Raw genomic sequence first — 23,540 nt, 5'->3', positions numbered from 1 at the left:
CATCAAACACATGGAAACCACGTGATTGGTGTATTTGACACTATTCAGCTCCAGCCATTACCATAAGCCTGTCCTACCCAATTAAGGTGTCACCAACCTCCTGTGGTAGACACAGATTATATGTGTTCAATTAACATCTCCTTTGAATTGAAATAATCCATATTTTAACGCAACAAAGTCCACAAGCATAACAGAATGATTGGCAGGGAGATGTTTTAAATGTGATTGGTAGCGGCTCTGAGTGGCAGTTTAAATCTTGATCCCGCCTCTACAGGAAATAAAACTGGATAACATCCTTTTGCCAACAACCTGGAGTAGGATGAAGACGCTCTGTTGATCTAAGGTCAGTTTGATGGTTGTACTGTCTGATTGGTTGAGCTATTCAGCTATTGTGTATCAAGCTGAACAGTAACAAGCTATTGGAGCGGTCCGAGACAGACAGGAGAGGTGGACCATGGAGGTGACTGCTCATAGAGGCTCACACCTGGCCTGTCTACACTGCTCCCCTCTCCTTTGACCCTTCTTCCAGGCACTTCTCTCGTAGATATCCCTTAATGCTCATCACACACACTGCTGCTACAGTTCATTACCTGTCACGTTATTCCTATATGTACATACAGTGGGAAGAAAAAGTAAGTGAACCCTTTAGAATGACCTGGATTTCTGCATAAATGAGTCATAAAATGTGATCTGATCTTCATCTAAGTCACAACAATAGACACAAACAGTCTGCTTGAACTCATAAACACACAAACAATTATAATTGTTCATGTCTTTATTGAACACACCGTGTAAACATTCTCAGTGCAGGGTGGGAAAAGTATGTGAACCCTTGGATTTAATAACTGACTGACCCTCCTTTGGCAGCAATAACCTCAACCAAATCTTTTCTGTAGTTGTGGATCAGACCTGCACAACGGTCAGGAGGAATTTTGCACCATTCATCTTTACAAAACTGTTTCATATCAGCAATATTCTTGGGATGTCTGGTGTGAACTGCTCTCGAGGTCATGCAACAGTATCTCAAATCGGGTTGAGGTCAGGACTGACTGGGCCACTTCAGAAGGTGTATTTTCTTCTGTTGAAGCCATTCTGTTGTTGATTTAATTCTGTGTTTTGGGTCGTTGTCCTGTTGCATCACCTAACTTCTATTGAGCTTCAATTGGTGGACAGATTCGCCTTTCATTCTCCTGCAAAATGTCTTGATAAACTTGGGAATTCATTTTTCCATCGATGATAGCAAGCTGTCCAGGCCCTGAGGCCCCAAACCATGATGCTCCCTCCACCATACTTTACAGTTGGGATGAGGTTTTGATGTTGGTGTGCTGTGTTTTTTTTCTCCACACATAGTGTTGTGTGTTTCCTTCCAAACAACTCAACTGTAGTTTCATCTGTCCACAGAATATTTTGCCAGTAGCACTGTGGAACATCCAGGTGATCTTTTGTGAACTTCAGACATGCAGCAATGTTTTTTTTGGACAGCAGTGGCTTCTTCCATGGTGTCCTCCCATGAACACCATTCTTGTTTAGTGTTTTACGTATCGTAGACCCATCAGAGATGTTAGCATCTTCCAGAGATTTCTGTAAGTCTTAGCGAACACTCCAGGATTCTCCTTAACGTCATTGAGCATTCTGCGCTGTACTCTTGCAGTCATCTTTGCAGGACGGACACTCCTAGGGAGAGTAGCAACAGTGCTGACATTTCTCAATTTCTAGACAATTTGTCTTACCATGGACTGACTTTTAGAGATACTTTTGTAACCCTTTCCAGCTTCATGCAAGGCAACAATTCTTAATCTTAGGTATTCTGAGATCTCTATTGTTTGAGGCATGGTTCACATCAGGCAATGCTTCTTGTGAATAGCAAACTAATGTTGTGAGTGTTTATGGGGCAGGGCAGCTCTAACCAACATCTCCAATCTCGTCTCATTGATTCAACTCCAGTTTAGTTGACTCCTGACTCCAATTAGCTTTTGGAGAAGTCATTAGTCTAGAGGTTCACATACTTTTCCCAACCTACACTGAATGTTTAATTTATTTATTCAATAAAGACAAGACAAATACAATCATTTGTATGTTATTAGTTTAAGCAGACTGTTTGTCTATTGTTGTGACATACTGTAGATGAAGATCAGATCAAATTTTATGCCTAATTTATGCAGAGATCCAGGTAATTCCAAAGGGTACACATACTTTTTCTTGCCACTGTATGTACCTCAATTACCTTGTACCCCTACACATCAAATTGGTACTGGTACCCCATGTATATTACAAAGCTTTTCATTTCTAATTATGTATCTATTATTATCATCATCATCTTTCAATTATTTATTTCCTCTCTACATTATTGGGAACGGCCCATAAGCATTTCACTGTTAGTCCACAGATGTTGTTTACGAAGCATGTGACAAAATGTTATTTGATGCAATCCTATCCTCCCTCTCTCAATGACCCTGGTCCTGGTGAAGCTGCATTCTCTCCACCTCTAGTCTCTCCCGCTCTATCTGCAGTCGTCCAGACTCAAACTTAAAGAACTGCAGCCTCTCTTTCTCTAACTGCAGTCGCTCCTTCTCCAGCCTCAGTCTCTCACCCTCCAGATCTATCATAGAAAGCCAGGGTTTATTCTCATTTCTCTCATTCTGTCCATCCACAGCAGAGGAAGAGGATGTGGTAGGAGTGGAGGAGGAGGGAGGGCCTTGCTGGGAGGGAGCAGAAGCCCGTTCTGATTGGTTCATGAGCAACAGCCCAAGTCTCTCTTTCTCCAGCTGCAATCTCTCTCTCTCCAGCTGCAATCTCTCCCTCTCCACCTCCGACTGACTCAGTCTCTCCTTATCCAGTAGGAGTCTCTCTCTCTCCACCACAAGCCGCTCCGTTTCCACAGCCAGACGCTGCTTCTCCAGTTCCACACGCTGCTTCTCCAAACCAACCAGAAGTCCTGTACTCTCGTGATTGGCCAGTCCTAACCCAGCAAAGCCCATTCCGCCCAATGAGAGGTCCCGATTTATTGAGGTCGCCGTCCCCTTTGAGGCGCTGAGCATTCCAAACTCATCAATGTGTGAGAAGACTTCCGGGATACGTACATCGCGCTCTCCCATGTCGGGTAGGAGGGAGGGGAAACCATCTTCATCATCATCATCATCCTCCTCCTCCTCCTCCTCTACCTCACCATCTCCCTCTCCGCTATCACCCTCCAGCTGACAGAGAGAAGGGAACACAGAGACAGAGGGATTCTGATCATTAATATACTGATTAACGCAATACATACATGCTGACACTAACACTAGTGATGCGCGGGTCAGCTGTTTGTTCACAATTGCTAATAACCCAATCCGCAACAGCCCGAGTATATGTACCTCCCGATGTATACAAATACCTCCCTACTCTTCTACATTTGCACATACTGTTCATAGATTATTTCTATTGTGTTATTGACTGTACGTTTGTTTATCCCATGTGTAACTCTGTTGTAGTTTTTGTCGCACTGCTTTGCTTTATCTTGGTCAGGTCGCAGTTGTAAATGAGAACTTGTTCTCAACTGGCCAACTGGTGAAATAAAGGTGAAGTAAAAATATATAAAAAATGTGATAAAGTGAAAATCTGAGGCCCACACCGACCCTAACCCGCAATATAGAAAATGCTCTGTACAGTCAGATGGCGGAACAATTTTTTGACAGGTCTAGAAGACTAAATAAAGCCTTGGTCACCAGAATGTCGTCATAAATCGATAGAATGGATGTGTCAATCTAGTTGATGTCTGTAAAGTTTGTTCTCCCTTCACTATTTCATCAAGACTTTTAGGGACGGGGAGAAAACGCAACATTTCCAAATGACATCAGTTTGACCGTTTTTTAAGGAAATTAAAAGCTGTTAAAAATGACCCAACATTTTTTTGATAAGGTTTCAGTTCGGCTTGGATGCATATTTTGTGATTAAAATACTATCAGCTTTTATGATGCTGATAAAGATAGCACCGCCACCTATACAGATAGTCCGTAACTGTGCATTGGTTTTCTCAAGTTCCTGAAATAAATTATAGTTAATCCACTCCTGTTCCGAAGTCATAATGTACATTTGGTGTATCATTTTACTGCGAGAAATGCTTAATTCTGCACCAGTTAATATTATTAGGCTTTATGAGAGGTTATAGACCTACAGTCAGTGTCCAGATTTAAGTAATGGCTACTATTCCATTGAACCCATCCGAACATTACAGTTCACTTGACATGACATTTTGAAGTCCCTGTCTTGCAACTGTTGAATTTGTATTACGACCACAATCACACTGGCAACTGCCATTGGCAACTGTTGAATTTGTATAGCGACCACGATCACACTGGCAACTGCCATTGGCAACTGTTGAATTTGTATAGCGACCACGATCACACTGGCAACTGCCATTGGCAACTGTTGAATTTGTATAGCGACCACAATCACACTGGCAACTGCCATTGGCAACTGTTGAATTTGTATAGCGACCACAATCACACTGGCAACTGCCATTGGCAACTGTTGAATTTGTATAGCGACCACGATCACACTGGCAACTGCCATTGGCAACTGTTGAATTTGTATAGCGACCACAATCACACTGGCAACTGCCATTGGCAACTGTTGAATTTGTATAGCGACCACGATCACACTGGCAACTGCCATTGGCAACTGTTGAATTTGTATAGCGACCACAATCACACTGGCAACTGCCATTGGCAACTGTTGAATTTGTATAGCGACCACGATCACACTGGCAACTGCCATTGGCAACTGTTGAATTTGTATAGCGACCACAATCACACTGGCAACTGCCATTGGCAACTGTTGAATTTGTATAGCGACCACAATCACACTGGCAACTGCCATTGGCAACTGTTGAATTTGTATAGCGACCACGATCACACTGGCAACTGCCATTGGCAACTGTTGAATTTGTATAGCGACCACGATCACACTGGCAACTGCCATTGGCAACTGTTGAATTTGTATAGCGACCACGATCACACTGGCAACTGCCATTGGCAACTGCCATCATCCTCTTTTACCACTGAACCAAATCTATTAAAAATATTTTAAATGGAATACTGCCCTGCCTTCGATTTATTTTTCAACTCTCCATTTCGCAGCTTTTCCTCTTATTGAATTAAACTTAGACATGGTCTTTTTTGCCTCAGCGGACAGATGTTAACTATCTCTGCCCAAGTTCCCAAAAGCATTTGGCAATTGGTGTGTATTTGGCATGCTACAGTTAGACCCTAAAGCTTTGGCTACGCACTAACGCCAGATAAAAATGATAGAAAAGCCTACAATATAGCTTATGAATATGAATTTCACAAGAATTCTACATTTACAGATTTTTTTTACATTGTTTTCCCTTTATTCAACCCACAAATCACTAATGCACACACACAGAGATCCTCACCCTGTATCCATTGACATCCTCCTCCATCTTAATCCCTGTAGACATTGCGTGTCCGCTGGGCTCTCCAAGATCCGCCAGGTCCTGCCAGTCGCACTGGGACTCCTTGGGAAAGCTAGAGAGGTCGAGTGACTGGTCCCTTGAGCCCAGTGAGGCGTTGTGTTCAGGGGAGGATGGATCATACTCTGCCTTCAGCCCTGTGGAGAGAGACAGCTCAGCACGGAGCTGCTTCCTCTTCATTAGCGACCGCCAGTCCAGGTAACGCCGCTTCACCTGGAACCACACACACAACCATTACAAACAGTGGTGATGTCACAACTCAACATTCATCCGGAAGTATAAGTACATCTGTACTGGGAAGGAGGATCCCAATGGAACTCCTTCCAGTGAATGGGGCTGAATGAAACTATTGAAATGCAGCCCTTGTATGTAGGATACTTCATGCTATCTTTTCAGTGTTGTGTTCGAGACCACCTAAAGCAAGACCAATTTAAGACCAAGACCAGAGCAAATCAAGTCAAACTCATGGTGGGGATTTGACACTCACAATCATGGTCTTGAATTGGACTCACATTTTTGACTCTGTCTCCGAAAACCTCGCTCCCCTCCCGGTCTTAACAGTTCAAAATGTCCAGTGTTTCTGTGTTAATATTTCAGAAGAACGTATGGATTCTTTAGACATTGAGAACAGTGAAACGAAGAAAAAGCATGCTGAGGGCAAACAGAGAGCCACTACAAATAATCACGAACCCAAACAGGTTCATACTAGATTTTAAAAAGTACAACTTCCCCTGGTCTCCCCTTACTAATAGTGAGCGTGCAACTTTCAAACAATTTCCCCCACTCTTCCCTACCAACAAATCAAGGAAATTCTGACAAGCGCGACAAATATTTTTCAACCAAAGTAAAGGACAGTATATGATTAAAGTAGGAAGCCAAGGTTTCAATAGGCGATAAAATACTAATTTGTCATTAAAGGAGAGTGGATATTTCGGCTTGCAAAGCGGGTTTATGTGCTGACTGGATGGGAGCTGACAGTTAGTCATTGTTTTACTCCACTGATCTCTGGAAGAAATGACCTCACTGTCCGAGACCAAGTCAAAACAGAGTACAAATGTATCTGACACGAGACACTCAATACACGGTCCATAGACCGGACTTAAAGACTACAACACCGTCTCTTTTGCAACATCATTTGTCAGTATGGAAGTCCTCTCCTGGCACATACCTCTGAAGATGTGCGTAGCTCGCCCTCTCCCAGTGAGTTGACGCCTCCTGCTACCTCCTCCCAGGCTTGTCTCTTCAGCTCGTTGATGGCGGTGTTCTGCTGGCGGGAGAACAGCACGTCTCGTCTTTTGTGGATCTCCCGGATCAGTGTCTGTGTCTCACGAACGCTGTAGTTACTCTTCCTCTTCCTCTTCAAGTGTTTCATCTGCAGGAAATCCAGCCTGGCTGTCAGGAGGGGCGCAGATGGACAGAGAGATGGATCACGGAGGGACGGAGAGACAGAAGTCTTACTGAGGGACATAATTGGACAGAAGCATAGAGAAGTGTGAAGGAGGGATGGATGGATGAATAGATACAGAGAGAGAGCAGTCAGGCTAGCTTGGACTTCAAGAAGAGAGTGTTGTAGATGGATGGGTGAATAGATACAGAGAGAGAGAGCAGTCAGGCTAGCTTGGACTTCAAGAAGAGAGTGTTGTAGATGGATGGATGAATAGATACAGAGAGAGGGAGAGAGCAGTCAGGCTAGCCTGGACTTCAAGAAGTGAGTGTTGTAGATGGATGGATGAATAGATACAGAGAGAGGGAGAGAGCAGTCAGGCTAGCTTGGACTTCAAGAAGTGAGTGTTGTAGATCGATGGATGATGGTTGAGAAGAATCCCGCTGTCCTGCCTCAGGTGACACACTCCCTTAGTTCACGCAAAGGCCAAGGTTCACACAGCACAGGTAAGTGTTACAGCAGGTGTGTCCTCAGGCAACCAGAACAGAGCTCAGCTTCCTCCTGAAAGACAAACACAGGAGAGCAACCAGAGAGCGATTAGGTGATCAAAATGGTGGTAAACTTATCTTCAATACAACTCAAAATGGGTCTGTTCTGTATCTTTATCTGTCACAGGACAAACACATGCTTTGACAGACCCAATGTGTAAGAAGACTGCTGTGTATTTCACCTGCTGAGTATCCTAGGAACAAAGATGTGCTTGCAGGCAACAATCATTTCAAACCATGCCACAATCATGTTGTTTTTCATTTATTTGGGGCAACGATTGAATGGTGGGGGAACAGCTAGTTATCATAGCTGTCTTCTCTCTCTATTTTCTGAGGTGAGACGGGGATCAGGATAGTCCAAACTGGAGCCTATGTAAAACTCAGTGTAGTGCTTTGCATTATGCTTTGTGTGAAAAGCATCAGCTAGCTTGGTAACGTAGCCTAATCGGCGTTGTTTGATGATCCGTTAGCTACAGTAGCTAGCTAACATGCACACCATCACGTTTGCACCGTAAAAACTCAAACCTCCACAGATCAATTTTATTAAGCCGAAATGGCAACGCTCGACTACTTAATGATATATATGATTTTTGTTAAATAACTCACCTTATTAATCGTAGAGAATGAATCAGATGCTCATCAACGCCAAAATCTGAATCGGAACGACACATTGTTGAGACGCGAGGTAAACATCCTTCCCATTGGTCCGTCCTTCCCATTGGTCCGTCCTTTGCCACCACCAATTCTGACGTGTAGCGTTCCGCCAGTGGTTCCGGATGTGGTTCCACAAGTCATGTGTTGTTAGAGCCAGCTGTCGTGTTCTTGAAGTGGAGCAAACACCGCTGTTCAAGAGGTGACATTCTGCCTTATCAAGCGCTCATGCGTTGCTAGTTAACTATGTTTTTGTGGCATTTACAGTGCTTAAAATGCTGACACACTTGCCTCACAGCTAGCTAAAATGGCTAGATACTTCACAGAAGCTGTCAGTGCTAGCCAAATGCATTACGAGAGGTGACGTTAGCTAAAAGCGGAACTTCGGTCTACCGGTTCTTCACTGAAACTGGCACTCCGGTGTGACTCGTGGACCCAGTCCGAGTGGTTGCTGGCAGCCCCGTATGTGCAGCGCAAGGAGAAAGAGAATCGGACAGTTAATGTTTGCCAAATCATCCATGGTTCGTTGAATGTGTTATTCCTATAGAAAGTAATAACTTGCCATGTTCTCCCTTGATTATCTTCTTTCGTCTATGGTATATTGGCGTTCGCAACAATTGGATGTGCATTTCGCCATCTACTGTGCGGGTGGATAATAAGGATCCGCGAAAAATGTAAATAATGTGGGTAAAAAATATCATACAAACTATCAAAAAAAAAATTAACTAAACAAACTTAGCCTACTTTTCTGTATTTTTTTACATTTCTAATCAGGTTCCTACACAGGCTCAGAAGACTCGTGAGGGTGGGTCATTTCCTAACAACAATGGTCTTTGCAGTGCTTCTGCCTTGGAGTCTTGGAGCCCCAAAAACGTATCGGCTGCAGATATATTATCCAACTTCTTATACACTTGTGCTGTATAATGAATCACTGTAGTTATAAATGCCACACAATCCACCTTCACAATGACTGTGCCCAGAACACTTGATTGGCTTAAAACACCAGCTGGTTTCAATGCATCCACCGCCACATCTTCAACACTGTGGCCTATTGATGCTTCTACTCTTCACTGTCTCCACATAGGAAATCCGCTGCACAGCCCTGATCCTCGACGCTTTGATCTCCTTCACTCAAGGAAGTCTGGCGTAAGATCCCTACCACAGTTGCAACATTTTCCATTCACATATTCTTCAAATCCATACTTATCCTGTCTACAAACATTTGACACGTGACCATATCCTTTACAATTCCCACAATGTCATGGTTTGGACACAAATGCTCTCACTGCATACCTCATATCCAAGCTTCACATATTCAGGTAGAGTCTCCTCAAACAAAAATAATATCGACAGGCTTTTCTCCTTCCTCCTATTTACCATACGGATCAGGCGATTTGCACTGACCACTCCTGAGATTTTCTGACTAAGGTACTCGTCATCTATATCCAACAAGACTCCAGCTATAACTCATTCGGCTGGCACCCTGCTCTGAAGATCAATACAGGTTACTTCTGACGTGGACAATTTCGCCACCTCCAGTGCATGCTTCTGTTCTTCATCCACACAATTGACCAAAACAAGCTCGCTTCTTGTCACCTTGATTGAATCAACCTTTCCCACTGCTTTCTTCACAGTCCTCGATATTACAAAGGGATTTCCTAAATGAATTTCCTTGTCTAAAAAACGCAGTCCAATAAGAAATGCATTATTGGACCGGTCCTTGTCTTCTACTACAACATTTGCTTGTTTTGTTCCATTCTATTTTCCATTCATTATCACACACTTCACTTGCCACACTTTAAGATTCAAGCACAGTCTGCATTTCCTCCCACGAGCACACCGCCATCACCTTCTCCCAAATCCCCCTTTAAAATCACCAAATACCCTTCAAATAAGCCTAGACCTCTTCATCTGAAAGGGTTGAGCGCTCTACGTAGCCTCATTTCCTGGAGGAAAAGACTAAGGATGGTGACGCAGAGCGAGAGATAAAGCACACACTTATCTCCCACATTGCCCCATCAAAAATATTTATTTCAAGTGTCCTGCAGTTCTGTTCTTCACCACACGATGCCACTGTTGTCTTTCCTATTCCCTGAGAGTGGTTTGGCAGTGCTCTATCACAGGGATTTCCTGCCGCTTTCCGTTCCATCTGTGTGTTTAAAAATAGTTGGAGGAGAGAAAGTGATGATCCCAAACAAAGTTTTAAAAAAAAAGTATTTAGGGGGCAAAAAAGTATTTAGTCAGCCACCAATTGTGCAAGTTCTCCCACTTAAAAAGATGAGAGGCCTGTAATTTTCATCATAGGTACACTTCAACTATGACAGACAAAATTAGAAAAAAAATCCAGAAAATCACTTTGTAGGATTTTTATGAATTTATTTGCAAATTATGGTGGAAAATAAATACTTGGTCACCTACAAACAAGCAAGATATCTGACTCTCACAGACCTGTAACTTCTTCTTTAAGAGGCTCCTCTGTCTCTCTCCTCTCCTCTCATTACCTATTAATGGCACCTGTTTGAACTTGTTATCAGTATAAAAGACACCTGTCCACAACCTCAAACAGTCACACTCCAAACTCAACTATGGCCAAGACCAAAGAGCTGTCAAAGGACACCAGAAACAAAATTGTAGACCTGCACCAGGTTGCGAAGACTGAATCTGCAATAGGTAAGCAGCTTGGTTTGAAGAAATCAACTGTGGGAGCAATTATTAGGAAATGGAAAACATACAAGACTACTGATAATCTCCCTCGATCTGGGGCTCCACACAAGATCTCACCGCGTGGGGTCAAAATGATCACAAGAACGGTGAGCAAAAATCCCAGAACCACACGGGGGGACCTAGTGAATGACCTGCAGAGAGCTGGGACCAGGTAACAAAGCCTACCATCAGTAACACACTACGCCGCCAGGGACTCAAATCCTGCAGTGCCAGACGTGTCCGCCTGCTTATGCCAGTACATGTCCAGGCCCGTCTGAAGTTTGCTAGAGAGCATTTGGATGATCCAGACGAAGATTGATAGAATGTCATATGGTCAGATGAAACCAAAACATAACTTTTTGGTAAAAACTCAACTCGTCGTGTTTGGAGGACAAAGAATGCTGAGTTGCATCCAAAGAACACCATACCTACTGTGAAGCATGGGGGTGGAAACATCATGCTTTGGGGCTGTTTTTCTGCAAAGAGACCAGGACGACTGATCCGTGTAAAGGAAAGAATGAAAGGGGCCATGTATCATGAGATTTTGAGTGAAAACCTCCTTCCATCAGCAAGGGCATTGAAGATGAAATGTGGCTGGGTTTTTCAGCATGACAATGATCCCAAACACACCGCCCGGGCAACGAAGGAGTGGCTTCGTAAGAAGCATTTCAAGGTCCTGGAGTGGCCTAGCCAGTCTCCAGATCTCAACCCCATAGAAAATCTTTGGAGGGAGTTGAAAGTCCGTGTTGCCCAGCAACAGCCCCCAAACATCACTGCTCTAGGGGAGATATGCAAGGAGGAATGGGCCAAAATACCAGCAACAGTGTGTGAAAACCTTGTGAAGACTTACAGAAAACGTTTGACCTCTGTCATTGCCAACAAAGGGTAATAACAAAGTTTCGAGATAAACTTTTGTTATTGACCAAATACTTATTTTCCACCATAATTTGCAAATAAATTCATAAAAAATCCTACAATGTGATTTTCTGGATTTTCTTTCTCATTTTGTCTGTCATAGTTGAAGTGTACCTATGATGAAGATTACAGGCCTCTCTCATCTTTTTAAGTGGGAGAACTTGCACAATTGGTGGCTGACTAAATACTTTTTTGCCCCACTGTACATCACACTCACATCCATGGTGATATATAATACACATGCTAGACTTGCACACTGACTCATACACATTACATGCAGGAGCAGGAACCTCCCCCCACACACGCACAGTCACACACTCAAACCCACATTAATTGATTGTGGACTACAGGTAAAGGAGGACCGAGCACACAGATCCAATGCAGATAGCTCGGTTACCCAATGTGCGGGAACACCAGGCGGTGTCAGAGGAAGGCCCTAAAAATTGTCTAAGAACCCAGCCACCACAGTCATTGACTGTTCTCTCTACTACCGCATGGCAAGCAGAACCGGAGTGCCAAGTCTAGGACAAAAAGGCTTCTCAACAGTTTTTACCCCAAAGCCATAAGACTCCTCAACAGATAATCAAATGGCTACCCGGACTATTTGCATTGTGTGCCCCCCAAACCCCTCTTTTTACGCTGCTGCTACTCTCTGTTTATCACATATGCATAGTCACTTTAACTATACATGCATGTACATACTACCTCAATTAGCCCCACCAACCAGTGCTCCCGCACATTGGGTAACCGGGCTATCTGCATTGCGTCCCGCCACCCACCACCCGCCAACCCCTCTTTTACGCTGCTGCTACTCTCTGTTCATCATATATGCATAGTCACTTTAACCATATCTACATGTACATACTACCTCAATCAGCCTGACTAAACAGTGTCTGTATGTAGCCTCGCTACTGTATATAGCCTCGCTACTGTATATAGCCTCTCTACTGTATATAGCCTCCCTACTGTATATAGCCTCTCTACTGTATATAGCCTGTCTTTTTACTGTTGTTTTATTTCTTTACTTACCTATTGTTCACCTAATATCTTTTTTGCACTATTGGTTAGAGCCTGTAAGTAAGCATTTCACTGTAAGGTTGTAAGGTTGTATGTACCTGTTGTATTCGGCGCACGTTGTAAATAAACGTTGATTTGATTTGATAATTAGGCTGCTCAGTCGAAATGTCAGATTGACAGAGCGGCACAAGGACATCAAGTACTGATATCATCGCTGTTGACTAATCTTCGTGCTTTCCTGTTGCCATAGTGACATAACTTGTAATTCTGTTACTGTGGCTTGCCTTCATGTAACAAGGTTTGTTTGACTTCAGAGACGCATCCACACACACTCAAAGTCCCTCACACACACAGAACCCTGTGTCAATGTCTAGACTACAGAGACCCATCCACACACACTCAAAGTCCCTCACACACACACAACCCTGTGTCAATGTCTAGACTTCAGAGACCCATCCACACCCTCACAAATAGAACCCTGTATCAATGTCTGGACTACAGAGATCCATCCACACCCTCACAAATAGAACCCTGTATCAATGTCTGGACTACAGAGATCCATCCACACCCTCACAAATAGAACCCTGTATCAATGTCTGGACTACAGAGATCCATCCACACCCTCACAAATAGAACCCTGTATCAATGTCTGGACTACAGAGATCCATCCACACCCTCACAAATAGAACCCTGTATCAATGTCTGGACTACAGAGATCCATCCACACCCTCACAAATAGAACCCTGTATCAATGTCTGGACTACAGAGATCCATCCACACCCTCACAAATAGAACCCTGTATCGATGTCTGGACTACAGAGATCCATCCAAACCCTCACAAATAGAACCCTGTATCAATGTCTGGACAATGTCCACACACACAACCCTGTGTCATTGCCTGGGACAGAGGAAGTGTTCAACCTGATAAGTGATGATTTTGAATGCCTTATGGGTAGACCAATGGCTGTTCACCATTAAAATGATTACTCTGTACATGCAGTGCCTTCAGAAATAATGGATTTTGTTGTTACAGCCTGAATTCAACATTTATTAAAAAAACAAAAATCTACACACAATACCCCAAATGACAAAGTGAAAACATGTTTTTAGAAATGTTGGCAAATTTATTGAAAATCAAATACAGAAATAACTAATTTACATACAGTTGAAGGCGGAAGTTTACATACACTTACAGTGTGGAGAACAAGTATTTGATACACTGCCAATTTTGCAGGTTTTCCTACTTACAAAGCATGTAGAGGTCTGTCATTTTTATCATAGGTGCACTTCAACTGTGAGAGACGGAATCTAAGAAAATCACATTGTATGAGTTTTAAGTAATTAATTGGCATTTTATTGCATGACATAAGTATTTGATCACCTACCAACCAGTAAGAATTCCGGCTCTCACAGACCTGTTAGTTTTTCTTTAAGAAGCCCTCCTGTTCTCCACTCATTACCTGTATTAACTGCACTTTTTGAACTCGTTACCTGTATAAAAGACACCTGTCCACACACTCAATCAAACAAACTCCAACCTCTCCACAATGGCCAAGACCAGAGAGCCTTGTAAGGATATCAGGAATAAAGTTGTAGACCTGCACAAGGCTGGGATGGGCTACAGGACAATAGGCAAGCAGCTTGGTGAGAAGGCAACAAATGTTTGCGCAATTATTAGAAAATGGAAGAAGTTCAAGTTGACGGTCAATCACCCTCGGTCTGGGGCTCCAGGCAAGATCTCACCTCGTGGGGCATCAATGATCATGAGGAAGGTGAGGGATCAGCCCAGAACTACCACGGCAGGACCTGGTCAATGACCTGAAGAGAGCCGGGACCACAGTCTCAAAGAAAACCATTAGTAACACACTAGAGCCGTCATGGATAAAAATCCTGCAGCGCACGCAAGGTCCCCCTGCTCAAGCCAGCACATGTCCAGGCCCGTCTGAAGTTTGCCAATGACCATCTGGATGAACCAGAGGAGGAATGGGAGAAGGTCATGTGGTCTGATGAGACAAAAATAGAGCTTTTTGGTCTAAACTCCACTCGCCGTGTTTGGAGGAAGAAGAAGGATGAGTACAACCCCAAGAACACCATCCCAGCCGTGAAGCAAGGAGGTAGAAACATCATTCTTTGGGGATGCTTTTCTGCAAAGGGGACAGGACGACTGCACCGTATTGACGGGAGGATGGATGGGGCCATGTATCGGGAGATCTTGGCCAACAACCTCCTTCCCTCAGTAAGAGCATTGAAGATGGGTCGTGGCTGGGTCTTCCAGCATGACAACGACCCGAAACACACAGCCAGGGCAACTAAGGAGTGGCTCCGTAAGAAGCATCTCAAGGTCCTGGAGTGGCCTAGCCAGTGTCTAGACCTGAACCCAATAGAAAGTCTTTGGAGGGAGCTGAAAGTCCGTATTGCCCAGCGACAGCCCCGAAACCTGAAGGATCTGGAGAAGGTCTGTATGGAGGAGTGGGCCAAAATCCCTGCTGCAGTGTGTTCAAACCTGGTCAAGAACTACAGGAAACGTATGATCTCTGTAATTGCAAACAAAGGTTTGTGTACCAAATATTAAGTTCTGCTTTTCTAATGTATCAAATACTTATGTCATGCAATAAAATGCAAATGAATTACTTAAAAAACATACAATGTGATTTTCTGGATTTTTGTTTTAGATTCCGTCTGTCACAGTTGAAGTGTACCTATGATAAAAAATTACAGACCTCTACATGCTTTGTAAGTGGGAAAACCTGCAAAATCGGCAGTGTATCAAATACTTGTTCTCCCCACTGTAGTTATATGTATATTTTCATATTCCATTCCTTTACTTAGATTTGTGTGTATTAGGTAGTTGTTGTGGAATTGTTAGATTACATGTTAGATATTGCTGCACTGTCGGAACTAGAAGCACAAGCATTTCGCTACACTTGTCTAAACCTGTTTTTGCTTTGTCATTATGGTGTATTGTGTGTAGATTGATGAGGGAAAAAAACAATTGAATCAATTTTAGAATAAGGCTGTAACGTGGTCAAGGGGTCTGAATACTTTCTCAATGCACTGTAAAGTTAAATTATTGCCACATTTTTTTGCAGTTTTACTTTAGTGCCTTATTGCAAATAGGATGCATGTTTTGGAATGTGTTTATTCTGTACAGGCTTCCTTCTTCTCACTCTGTCATTTAGTTTAGTATTGTGGAGTAACTACAATGTTGTTCCATACTCACTTTTCTCCTATCACAGCTATTAAACTCTGTCACTGTTTTAAAGTCACCATTGGCCTCATGGTGAAATCCCTGAGCGGTTTCCTTCCTCTCCGTCAACTGAGTTAGGAACGTTGCCTGTATCTTTGTAGTGACTGGGTGCATTGATACACCATCCAAAGTGTAATTAATAACTTCACCATGCTCAAAGGGATATTCAATGTCAGCTTTTCTTTACCCATCTACCAATAGGTGCCCTTCTTTGGAGTCATTGGAAAACCTCCCTGGTCTTTGAATCTGTGTTTGAAATTCACTGCTGGACTGAGGGATCTTACAGATAATTGTATGTGTGGGGTACAGAGTTGAAGTAGTCATTCAAAAATCATGTTAAACACTATTTTCGATGTGACTTGTTAAGCACATTTGACTCCTGAACTTATTGACGCTTGCCATAACAAAGGGGTTGAATACCTATTGACTCAAGACATTTCAGCTTTTATAAACATAATTCCACTTTTACGTTAAGGGGTATTGTGTGTAGGCCAGTAACACATTGTCAGTTTAATCAATATAAATGCAAGCTGTAGCGCAAACGTTTTTGGAAAAAGTCAAGGGGTGTGAATACTTTCTGAAGGCACTGTATAATTAAAGCATTAAGGCCCTAGGGAGTGTGGTATTTGGCCAATATACAACGACTAAGGGCTGTTCTTATGAACGACGGAACATGGAGTGCCTGGATGCAGCCCTTAGCTGTGGTATATTGGCCATATACCACAAACCCCCAAGGTACCTTATTGCTATTATTAACTGGTTACCAACATTATTGGAGCAGTAAAAAGGAATGGTTTGACGTCTGATATACCACGGCTGTCAGCCAATCAGCATTCATGGCTCGAATCACTCAGTTTGTAATCTTTTTTATATACAGTAAGATAACTTTCACTGTATTGTTTTTACATTACTCTTCGTCTGATCTTTATTCATGGCTGTGATCTGATTGGTTGTCTTTCCTGTCCGTCAAGGCGTTGAAGGAGCGCTTCATCAAGGCGTATGGCACAGGGCTTTAATCTACAGAGGGCAGAGTTTCACCTCTCACCTGAGCCAATCACAGAGGACAAGGTATGTCGTCGGACCACAATGCACCTGGAGGAAAATGAGGTGTGGACCTTCGAGGTGAGCAGGGTCCAGTGGTTATGCAGGGAAGGAGATGAGAGCAGGAAGAGTAAAGAAAGTTCAAGAGTATCCAACCATCTCCTGCTCTTTTCTGTGAATCCAACCATCTCCTGCTCTTTTCTGTGAATCCATCCATCTCCTGCTCTTTTCTGTGAATCCAACCATCTCCTGCTCTTTTATGTGAATCCAACCATCTCCTGCTCTTTTCTGTGAATCCAACCATCTCCTGCTCTTTTCTGTAAATCCATCCATCTCCTGCTCTTTTCTGTGAATCCAACCATCTCCTGCTCTTTTATGTGAATCCAACCATCTCCTGCTCTTTTCTGTGAATCCAACCATCTCCTGCTCTTTTCTGTGAATCCATCCATCTCCTGCTCTTTTATGTGAATCCAACCATCTCCTGCTCTTTTCTGTGAATCCAACCATCTCCTGCTCTTTTCTGTGAATACATCCATCTCCTGCTCTTTTCTGTGATTCCAACCATTTCATGCTCTTTTCTGTGTATTTAACACACTATCTATCAGAGATTATTGTCAAATAGACACTTTCCTGGTCTCATCAGCTCCCTATTTAGTTCAGTTGTTTCTGTTTGTATGGTTGTGAGATATTGTTTGTTTTTGACTGCCTACCTGTGTTTGACCATTACCTGAGACCACGATTCCTGCCTCAATAAACATCTGCCGCTCTCGGCGTGTGAATCTACACATTTTTCTCCCTTAGTATTCATTACATAAGCAGCATGTGGTTTATAGTAATCTTCTATGTGGCAGCAACTCAAACACCGTTCCAATCCCACTAACGGCAGCTTAGTAGGGTCTCTTTAGCAGCTATAGCTAACACTATCCCACTTCATTTTAATCGGTTAGCTTCAATGTTTCCCACTAATGCTAATGCTATCCTGCTTCCATTTAATCAGTTAGCTTTAGCATTATCCACTAAAGATAATGCTGTCCTGCACCAATTTCATCAGTTAGCTTTAGCATTACCCCCTAAAGCTAATTCTATCCCTATTGCATTTCAGAGCCACGAACAACAGATTAGCAAGGTCTTGTTGGCGGCTAATACTGCACATTGCAATCCATCTCTGTCTCTTTGTGATTGGGATTTTAGCATGCACACAAACATGTACCCTGGCACTCTGTCTCAGAGTCTTTGAATTCTCCAACAATGTAACCTTGAAAGCATTTGTAAAGTGTTTTTCTAGGAAATACTGGAGAGCTTTACCAAGGATGCTCTCAGTGCCTCTCACACCAAGGCTTTAGTGGATCAAAGTGACCTCCTTTCCTTGTCTCCTTTCCTCATCTCCTTTCCTCATCTCCTTTCTTTCATCCACACTAGTTTGAAGATATACAGTTGAAGTCGAAGGTTTACATACACCTTAGCCAAATACATTTAAACTCAATATTTCACAATTCCTGACATTTAATCCAAGCAAAAATCCCTGTTTTACGTCAGTTAGGATCACCACTCTATTTTAAGAATGTGAAATGTCAGAATAATAATGGAGAGAAGGATTTATTTCAGCTTTTATTTGTTTCATCACATTCCCAGTGGGTCAGAAGTTTACATACACTCAAGTAGTATTTAGTAGCATTGCTTTTAAATTGTTCAACTTGGGTCAAACGTTTTGGGTTGCCTTCCACAAGCTTCCCACAATAAGTTGGGTGAATTTTGGCCCATTCCTCCTGACAGAGCTGGTGTAACTGAGTCAGGTTTGTAGGCCTCCTTGTTCACACACGCTTTTTCAGTTCTGCCCACACATTTTCTATAGGATTGAGGTCAGGGTTTGTTGATGGCCACTCCAATACCTTGACTTTGTTGTCCTTAAAGCCATTTTGCCACAACTTTGGAAGTATGCTTGGGGTCATTGTCCATTCTGAAGACCCATTTGCGACCAAGCTTTAACTTCCTGACTGATGTCCTGAGATGTTCCTTCAATATGGCCACATCATTTTCTTCCTCATGATGCCATCTATTTTGTGAAGTGCACCAGTCCTTCCTGCAGCAAAGCACCCCCACAACATGATGCTGCCACCACCGTGCTTCACGGTTGTTCTTTGACTTGCAAACCTCCCCTTATTTCCTCCAAACATAACGATGGTCAAAGAGTTCTATTTTTGTTTCATCAGACCAGAGGACTCATTTTACTGTGGATATAAATACTTTTGTACAGTATCTATTTCCTCCAGCATCTTCACAAGGTCCTTTGCTGTTGTTCTGAGATTGACTTGCACTTTTCACACCAAAGTACGTTAATCTCTCAGAGACAGAACGCTTCTCCTTCCTGAGCGGTATGATGGCTGTGTGGTCCCATGGTGTTTATACTTGCAGACCATTGTTTGTACAGATGAACGTGGTACCTTCAGGCGCTTGAAAATTGCTCCCAATGATGAACCAGACTTGTGGAAGTCTACAATTATTTTCTGAGGTCTTGGCTGATTTCTTGTGATTTCCCCATGATGTCAAGCATAGAGGCACTGAGTTTGAAGGTAGGCCTTGAAATACATCCACAGGTGCACCTCCAATTGACTCAAATGATGTCAATTCAAATCAAATGTATTTATATAGCCCTTCTTACGTCAGCTGATATATCAAAGTGCTGTACAGAAACCCAGCCTAAAACCCCAAACAGCAAGCAATGCAGGTGTAGAAGCAAGGTGCCTAGGAAAAACTCCCTAGAAAGGCCAAAACCTAGGAAGAAACCTAGAGAGGAACTAGGCTATGTGGGGTGGCCAGTCCTCTTCTGGCTGTGCCGGGTGGAGATTATAACAGAACGTGGCCAAGATGTTCAAATGTTCATAAATTACCAGCATGGTCAAATAATAGTAATCACAGTGAACAGGTCAGGGTTCCATAGCCGCAGGCAGAACAGGTGAAAATGGAGCAGCAGCACAGCCAGGTGGACTGGGGACAACAAGGAGTCATCATGCCAGGTAGTCCTGAGGCATGGTCCTACGGCTCAGGTCCTCCGAGAGAGAGAAAGAAAGAACTTACTTAAATTCACACAGGACACCGAATAAGACGGGAGAAATACTCCAGATATAGGAGAAATACTCCAGATATAACAAACTGACCCTAGCCCCCGACACATAAACTACTGCAGCATAAATACTGGAGGCTGAGACAGGAGGGGTCAGGAGACACTGTGGCCCCATCCGATGATATCCCCGGGATATCCCCGTCTGGGATGTACACAACTCCCTTGAATGGCCCTATGATTAGGGCCAACTTTGTGGAATGAAGGACAGGGAGGGATGATAAATAGCCACAATAGCATTCTGATGCTAGCATTCGGAGGGAGGTGTGTGGCTGGCTGCATGCGTGATCCTTTCAGTAAGGATTGTAAAAGGAGAGCTAAATGTCACCCTAACAACACCTAGAACCCCATTCTGTGTGCATGTGTGTATTTCATGTAAACATGTGTGTGTTTCTTTAACTGTCCTCTTCAGGTGCATCATGTTGGTGTAGCACTTGGACCCAGCCATAGAGTCAGATCTGTGGTGAGTCAAAGGAGTGTGTGTGTGTGTGTGTGTGTGTGTGTGTGTGTGTGCGTGGGCGTGGGCGTGTGAATGTAAGTAAGACTGATTGGGTTTCTGTCTGTGTGTTTGTCAAAGTTTGCATGAGCTAGTATGTCTGTGTTTGTCTGTTATTGTGTGTTTGTCTGTTATTGTGTGTTTGTCTGTCATTGTGTGTTATTGTGTGTTTGTCTGCTATTGTGTGTTTGTCTGTTATTGTGTTGTTGTGTGTTTGTCTGTTATTGTGTGTTATTGTGTGTTGTGTGTTATTGTGTGTAAATGTGTGTTATTATGTGTTAATGTGTGTTATTGTGTGTTATTATGTGTTATTGTGTGTTATTATGTGTTAATGTGTGTTATTATGTGTTAATGTGTTTTATGGTGTGTTAATGTGTGTTATTGTGTGTTATTATGTGTTATTGTATGTTATTGTGTGTTATTATGTGTTATTGTGTGTTATTGTGTGTTAATGTGTGTTATTGTGTGTTATTATGTGTTATTGTGTGTTATTATGTGTTAATGTGTTTTATTGTGTGTTAATGTGTGTTATTATGTGTTATTGTGTGTTATTGTGTGTTATTATGTGTTATTGTGTGTTATTGTGTGTTATTATGTGTTATTGTGTGTTAATGTGTGTTATTATGTGTTATTGTGTGTTATTGTATGTTATTGTGTGTTTGTCTGTTATTGTGTGTTATTATGTGTTATTGTGTGTTAATCTGTGTTATTGTGTGTTATTATGAGTTATTGTGTGTTAATATGTGTTATTGTGTTATTGTGTGTTATTGTGTGTTAATGTATGTTAATGTGTGTTATTATGTATTAGTGTGTGTTATTATGTGTTAATGTGTGTTAGTGTGTGTTATTGTGTGTATGTTTGTGTTTGTCTGTTATTGTGTGTTATTATGTGTTATTGTGTGTTATTGTGTGTTAATGTGTGTTGTTGTGTGTTAATATGTGTTAATGTCTGTTATTGTGTGTTAATGTGTGTTAATGTGTGTTACTGTGTGTTATTATGTGGTAATGTGTGTTGTTGTGTGTTATTATGTGTTAATGTCTGTTATTGTGTGTTATTGTGTGTTAGTGTCTGTTATTGTGTGTTAATGTGTGTTATTTTGTGTATGTCTGTGTTTGTCTGTTATTGTGTGTTATTGTGTGTTAATGTGTGTTATTGTGTGTTATTGTGTGTTAATGTGTGTTAATGTGTGTTATTGTGTGTTATTGTGTGTGTCTGTCGGTTCGCTTGTTTTCAGTAGAATGAAGTGACCTCATCAGCATGGCCACACCCCTCTTAAGAAGACTGTAGTTCGTAATATGACATTCCTGTGTGGTTCGTAATATGACATTACTGTGTGGTTCTCAATATGACAGTACTGTGTGGTTCTCCATATGACATTACTGTGAGGTTCTCCTTATGACATTACTGTGTGGTTCTCCATATGACAGTACAGTGTGGTTCTCCATATGACACTACTGTGTGGTTCTCAATATGACAGTACTGTGTGGTTCTCCATATGACAGTACGGTGTGGTTCTCCATATGACAGTACGGTGTGGTTCTCCATATGACAGTACTGTGTGGTTCTCTATTTGACATTACTGTGTGGTTCGCCACATGACAGTACTGTGTGGTTCTCCATATGACAGTACAGTGTGGTTCTCCATATGACACTACTGTGTGGTTCTCAATATGACAGTACTGTGTGGTTCTCCATATGACATTACTGTGTGGTTCTCCATATGACAGTACAGTGTGGCTCTCCATATGACAGTACTGTGTGGTTCTCTATTTGACATTACTGTGTGGTTCGCCACATGACATTACTGTGTGGTTCTCCATATGACAGTACTTTGAGGTTCTCCATATGACAGTACTGTGTGGTTCTCCATATGACATTACTGTGTGGTTCTCTATATGACATTACTGTGTGGTTCTCCTTATGACATTACTGTGTTGTTCTCCATATGACAGTACTGTGTGGTTAGTAATATGACAGTACTGTGTGGTTCTCAATATGACAGTACTGTGTGGTTAGTAATATGACAGTACTGTGTGGTTAGTAATATGACAGTACAGTGTGGTTCTCCATATGACACTACTGTGTGGTTCTCAATATGACAGTACTGTGTGGTTCTCCATATGACATTACTGTGTGGTTCTCCATATGACAGTATGGTGTGGTTCTCCATATGACAGTACTGTGTGGTTCTCTATTTGACATTACTGTGTGGTTCGCCACAAGACAGTACTGTGTGGTTCTCCATATGACATTACTGTGAGGTTCTCCTTATGACATTACTGTGTGGTTCTCCATATGACAGTACAGTGTGGTTCTCCATATGACACTACTGTGTGGTTCTCAATATGACAGTACTGTGTGGTTCTCCATATGACATTACTGTGTGGTTCTCCATATGACAGTACAGTGTGGTTCTCCGTATGACAGTACGGTGTGGTTCTCCATATGACAGTACTGTGTGGTTCTCCATATGACAGTACTGTGTGGTTCTCCTTATGACATTACTGTGTGGTTCTCCATATGACATTACTGTGTGGTTCTCCATATGACAGTACTGTGTGGTTCTCCTTATGACATTACTGTGTGGTTCTCCATATGACATTACTGTGTGGTTCTCCATATGACAGTACTGTGAGGTTCTCCATATGACAGTACTGTGTGGTTCTCCATATTACAGTACTCTGTGGTTCTCCATATGACATTACTGTGTGGTTCTCCATATGACAGTACTGTGTGGTTCTCCATATGACTGTACTGTGTGGTTCTCCATATGACAGTACTGTGGGGTTCTTCATATGACATTACTGTGTGGTTCTCCATATGACTGTACTGTGTGGTTCTCCATATGAGATTACTGTGAGGTTCTCCATATGACAGTACTGTGGGGTTCTTCCATTCCTCATGAATCTACCTCACACCCCGGAGTCAATACATGTTAGAATGACCTTT

At 42.5% G+C, this 23,540-nt stretch overlaps 1 protein-coding gene across 1 annotated transcript; it reads right to left on the bottom strand.

Annotated features, from left to right (window-relative positions):
• Window positions 1-2,024: 2,024 nt before the first annotated feature.
• On the bottom strand, window positions 2,025-8,166 carry LOC112240239 (myb/SANT-like DNA-binding domain-containing protein 4). Its single transcript, XM_024408561.2, has 4 exons — window positions 8,009-8,166; window positions 6,639-7,415; window positions 5,414-5,683; window positions 2,025-3,194 (listed from the first exon to the last, which is right to left on the bottom strand). Exons 2-4 carry the CDS (start codon window positions 6,936-6,938, stop codon window positions 2,445-2,447), a joined length of 1,320 nt encoding a protein of 439 aa, XP_024264329.1. The 5' UTR covers window positions 6,939-7,415; window positions 8,009-8,166; the 3' UTR covers window positions 2,025-2,444.
• Window positions 8,167-23,540: the final 15,374 nt, after the last annotated feature.

Source organism: Oncorhynchus tshawytscha, linkage group LG13, assembly GCF_018296145.1.
Source record: "Oncorhynchus tshawytscha isolate Ot180627B linkage group LG13, Otsh_v2.0, whole genome shotgun sequence".
In the NCBI taxonomy this organism is placed as follows: Eukaryota; Metazoa; Chordata; class Actinopteri; order Salmoniformes; family Salmonidae; genus Oncorhynchus; species Oncorhynchus tshawytscha.
Note: the sequence above shows the minus strand (reverse complement) of the source record. Positions and strands in the feature narration are given on the sequence as shown.

Bases quoted from the DNA above. Each gene is read 5' to 3' on its own strand.
- LOC112240239 (XM_024408561.2), bottom strand. From the start codon at position 6,938: ATGTCCCTCAGTAAGACTTCTGTCTCTCCGTCCCTCCGTGATCCATCT. The intron at 5,684-6,638 runs GTATGTGCCAGG...GTGTGGTTCCAG, and splicing joins AGCTACGCACATCTTCAGAG to GTGAAGCGGCGTTACCTGGA. The intron at 3,195-5,413 runs GTGAGGATCTCT...TCTCTCTGTCAG, and splicing joins AGGATGTCAATGGATACAGG to CTGGAGGGTGATAGCGGAGA.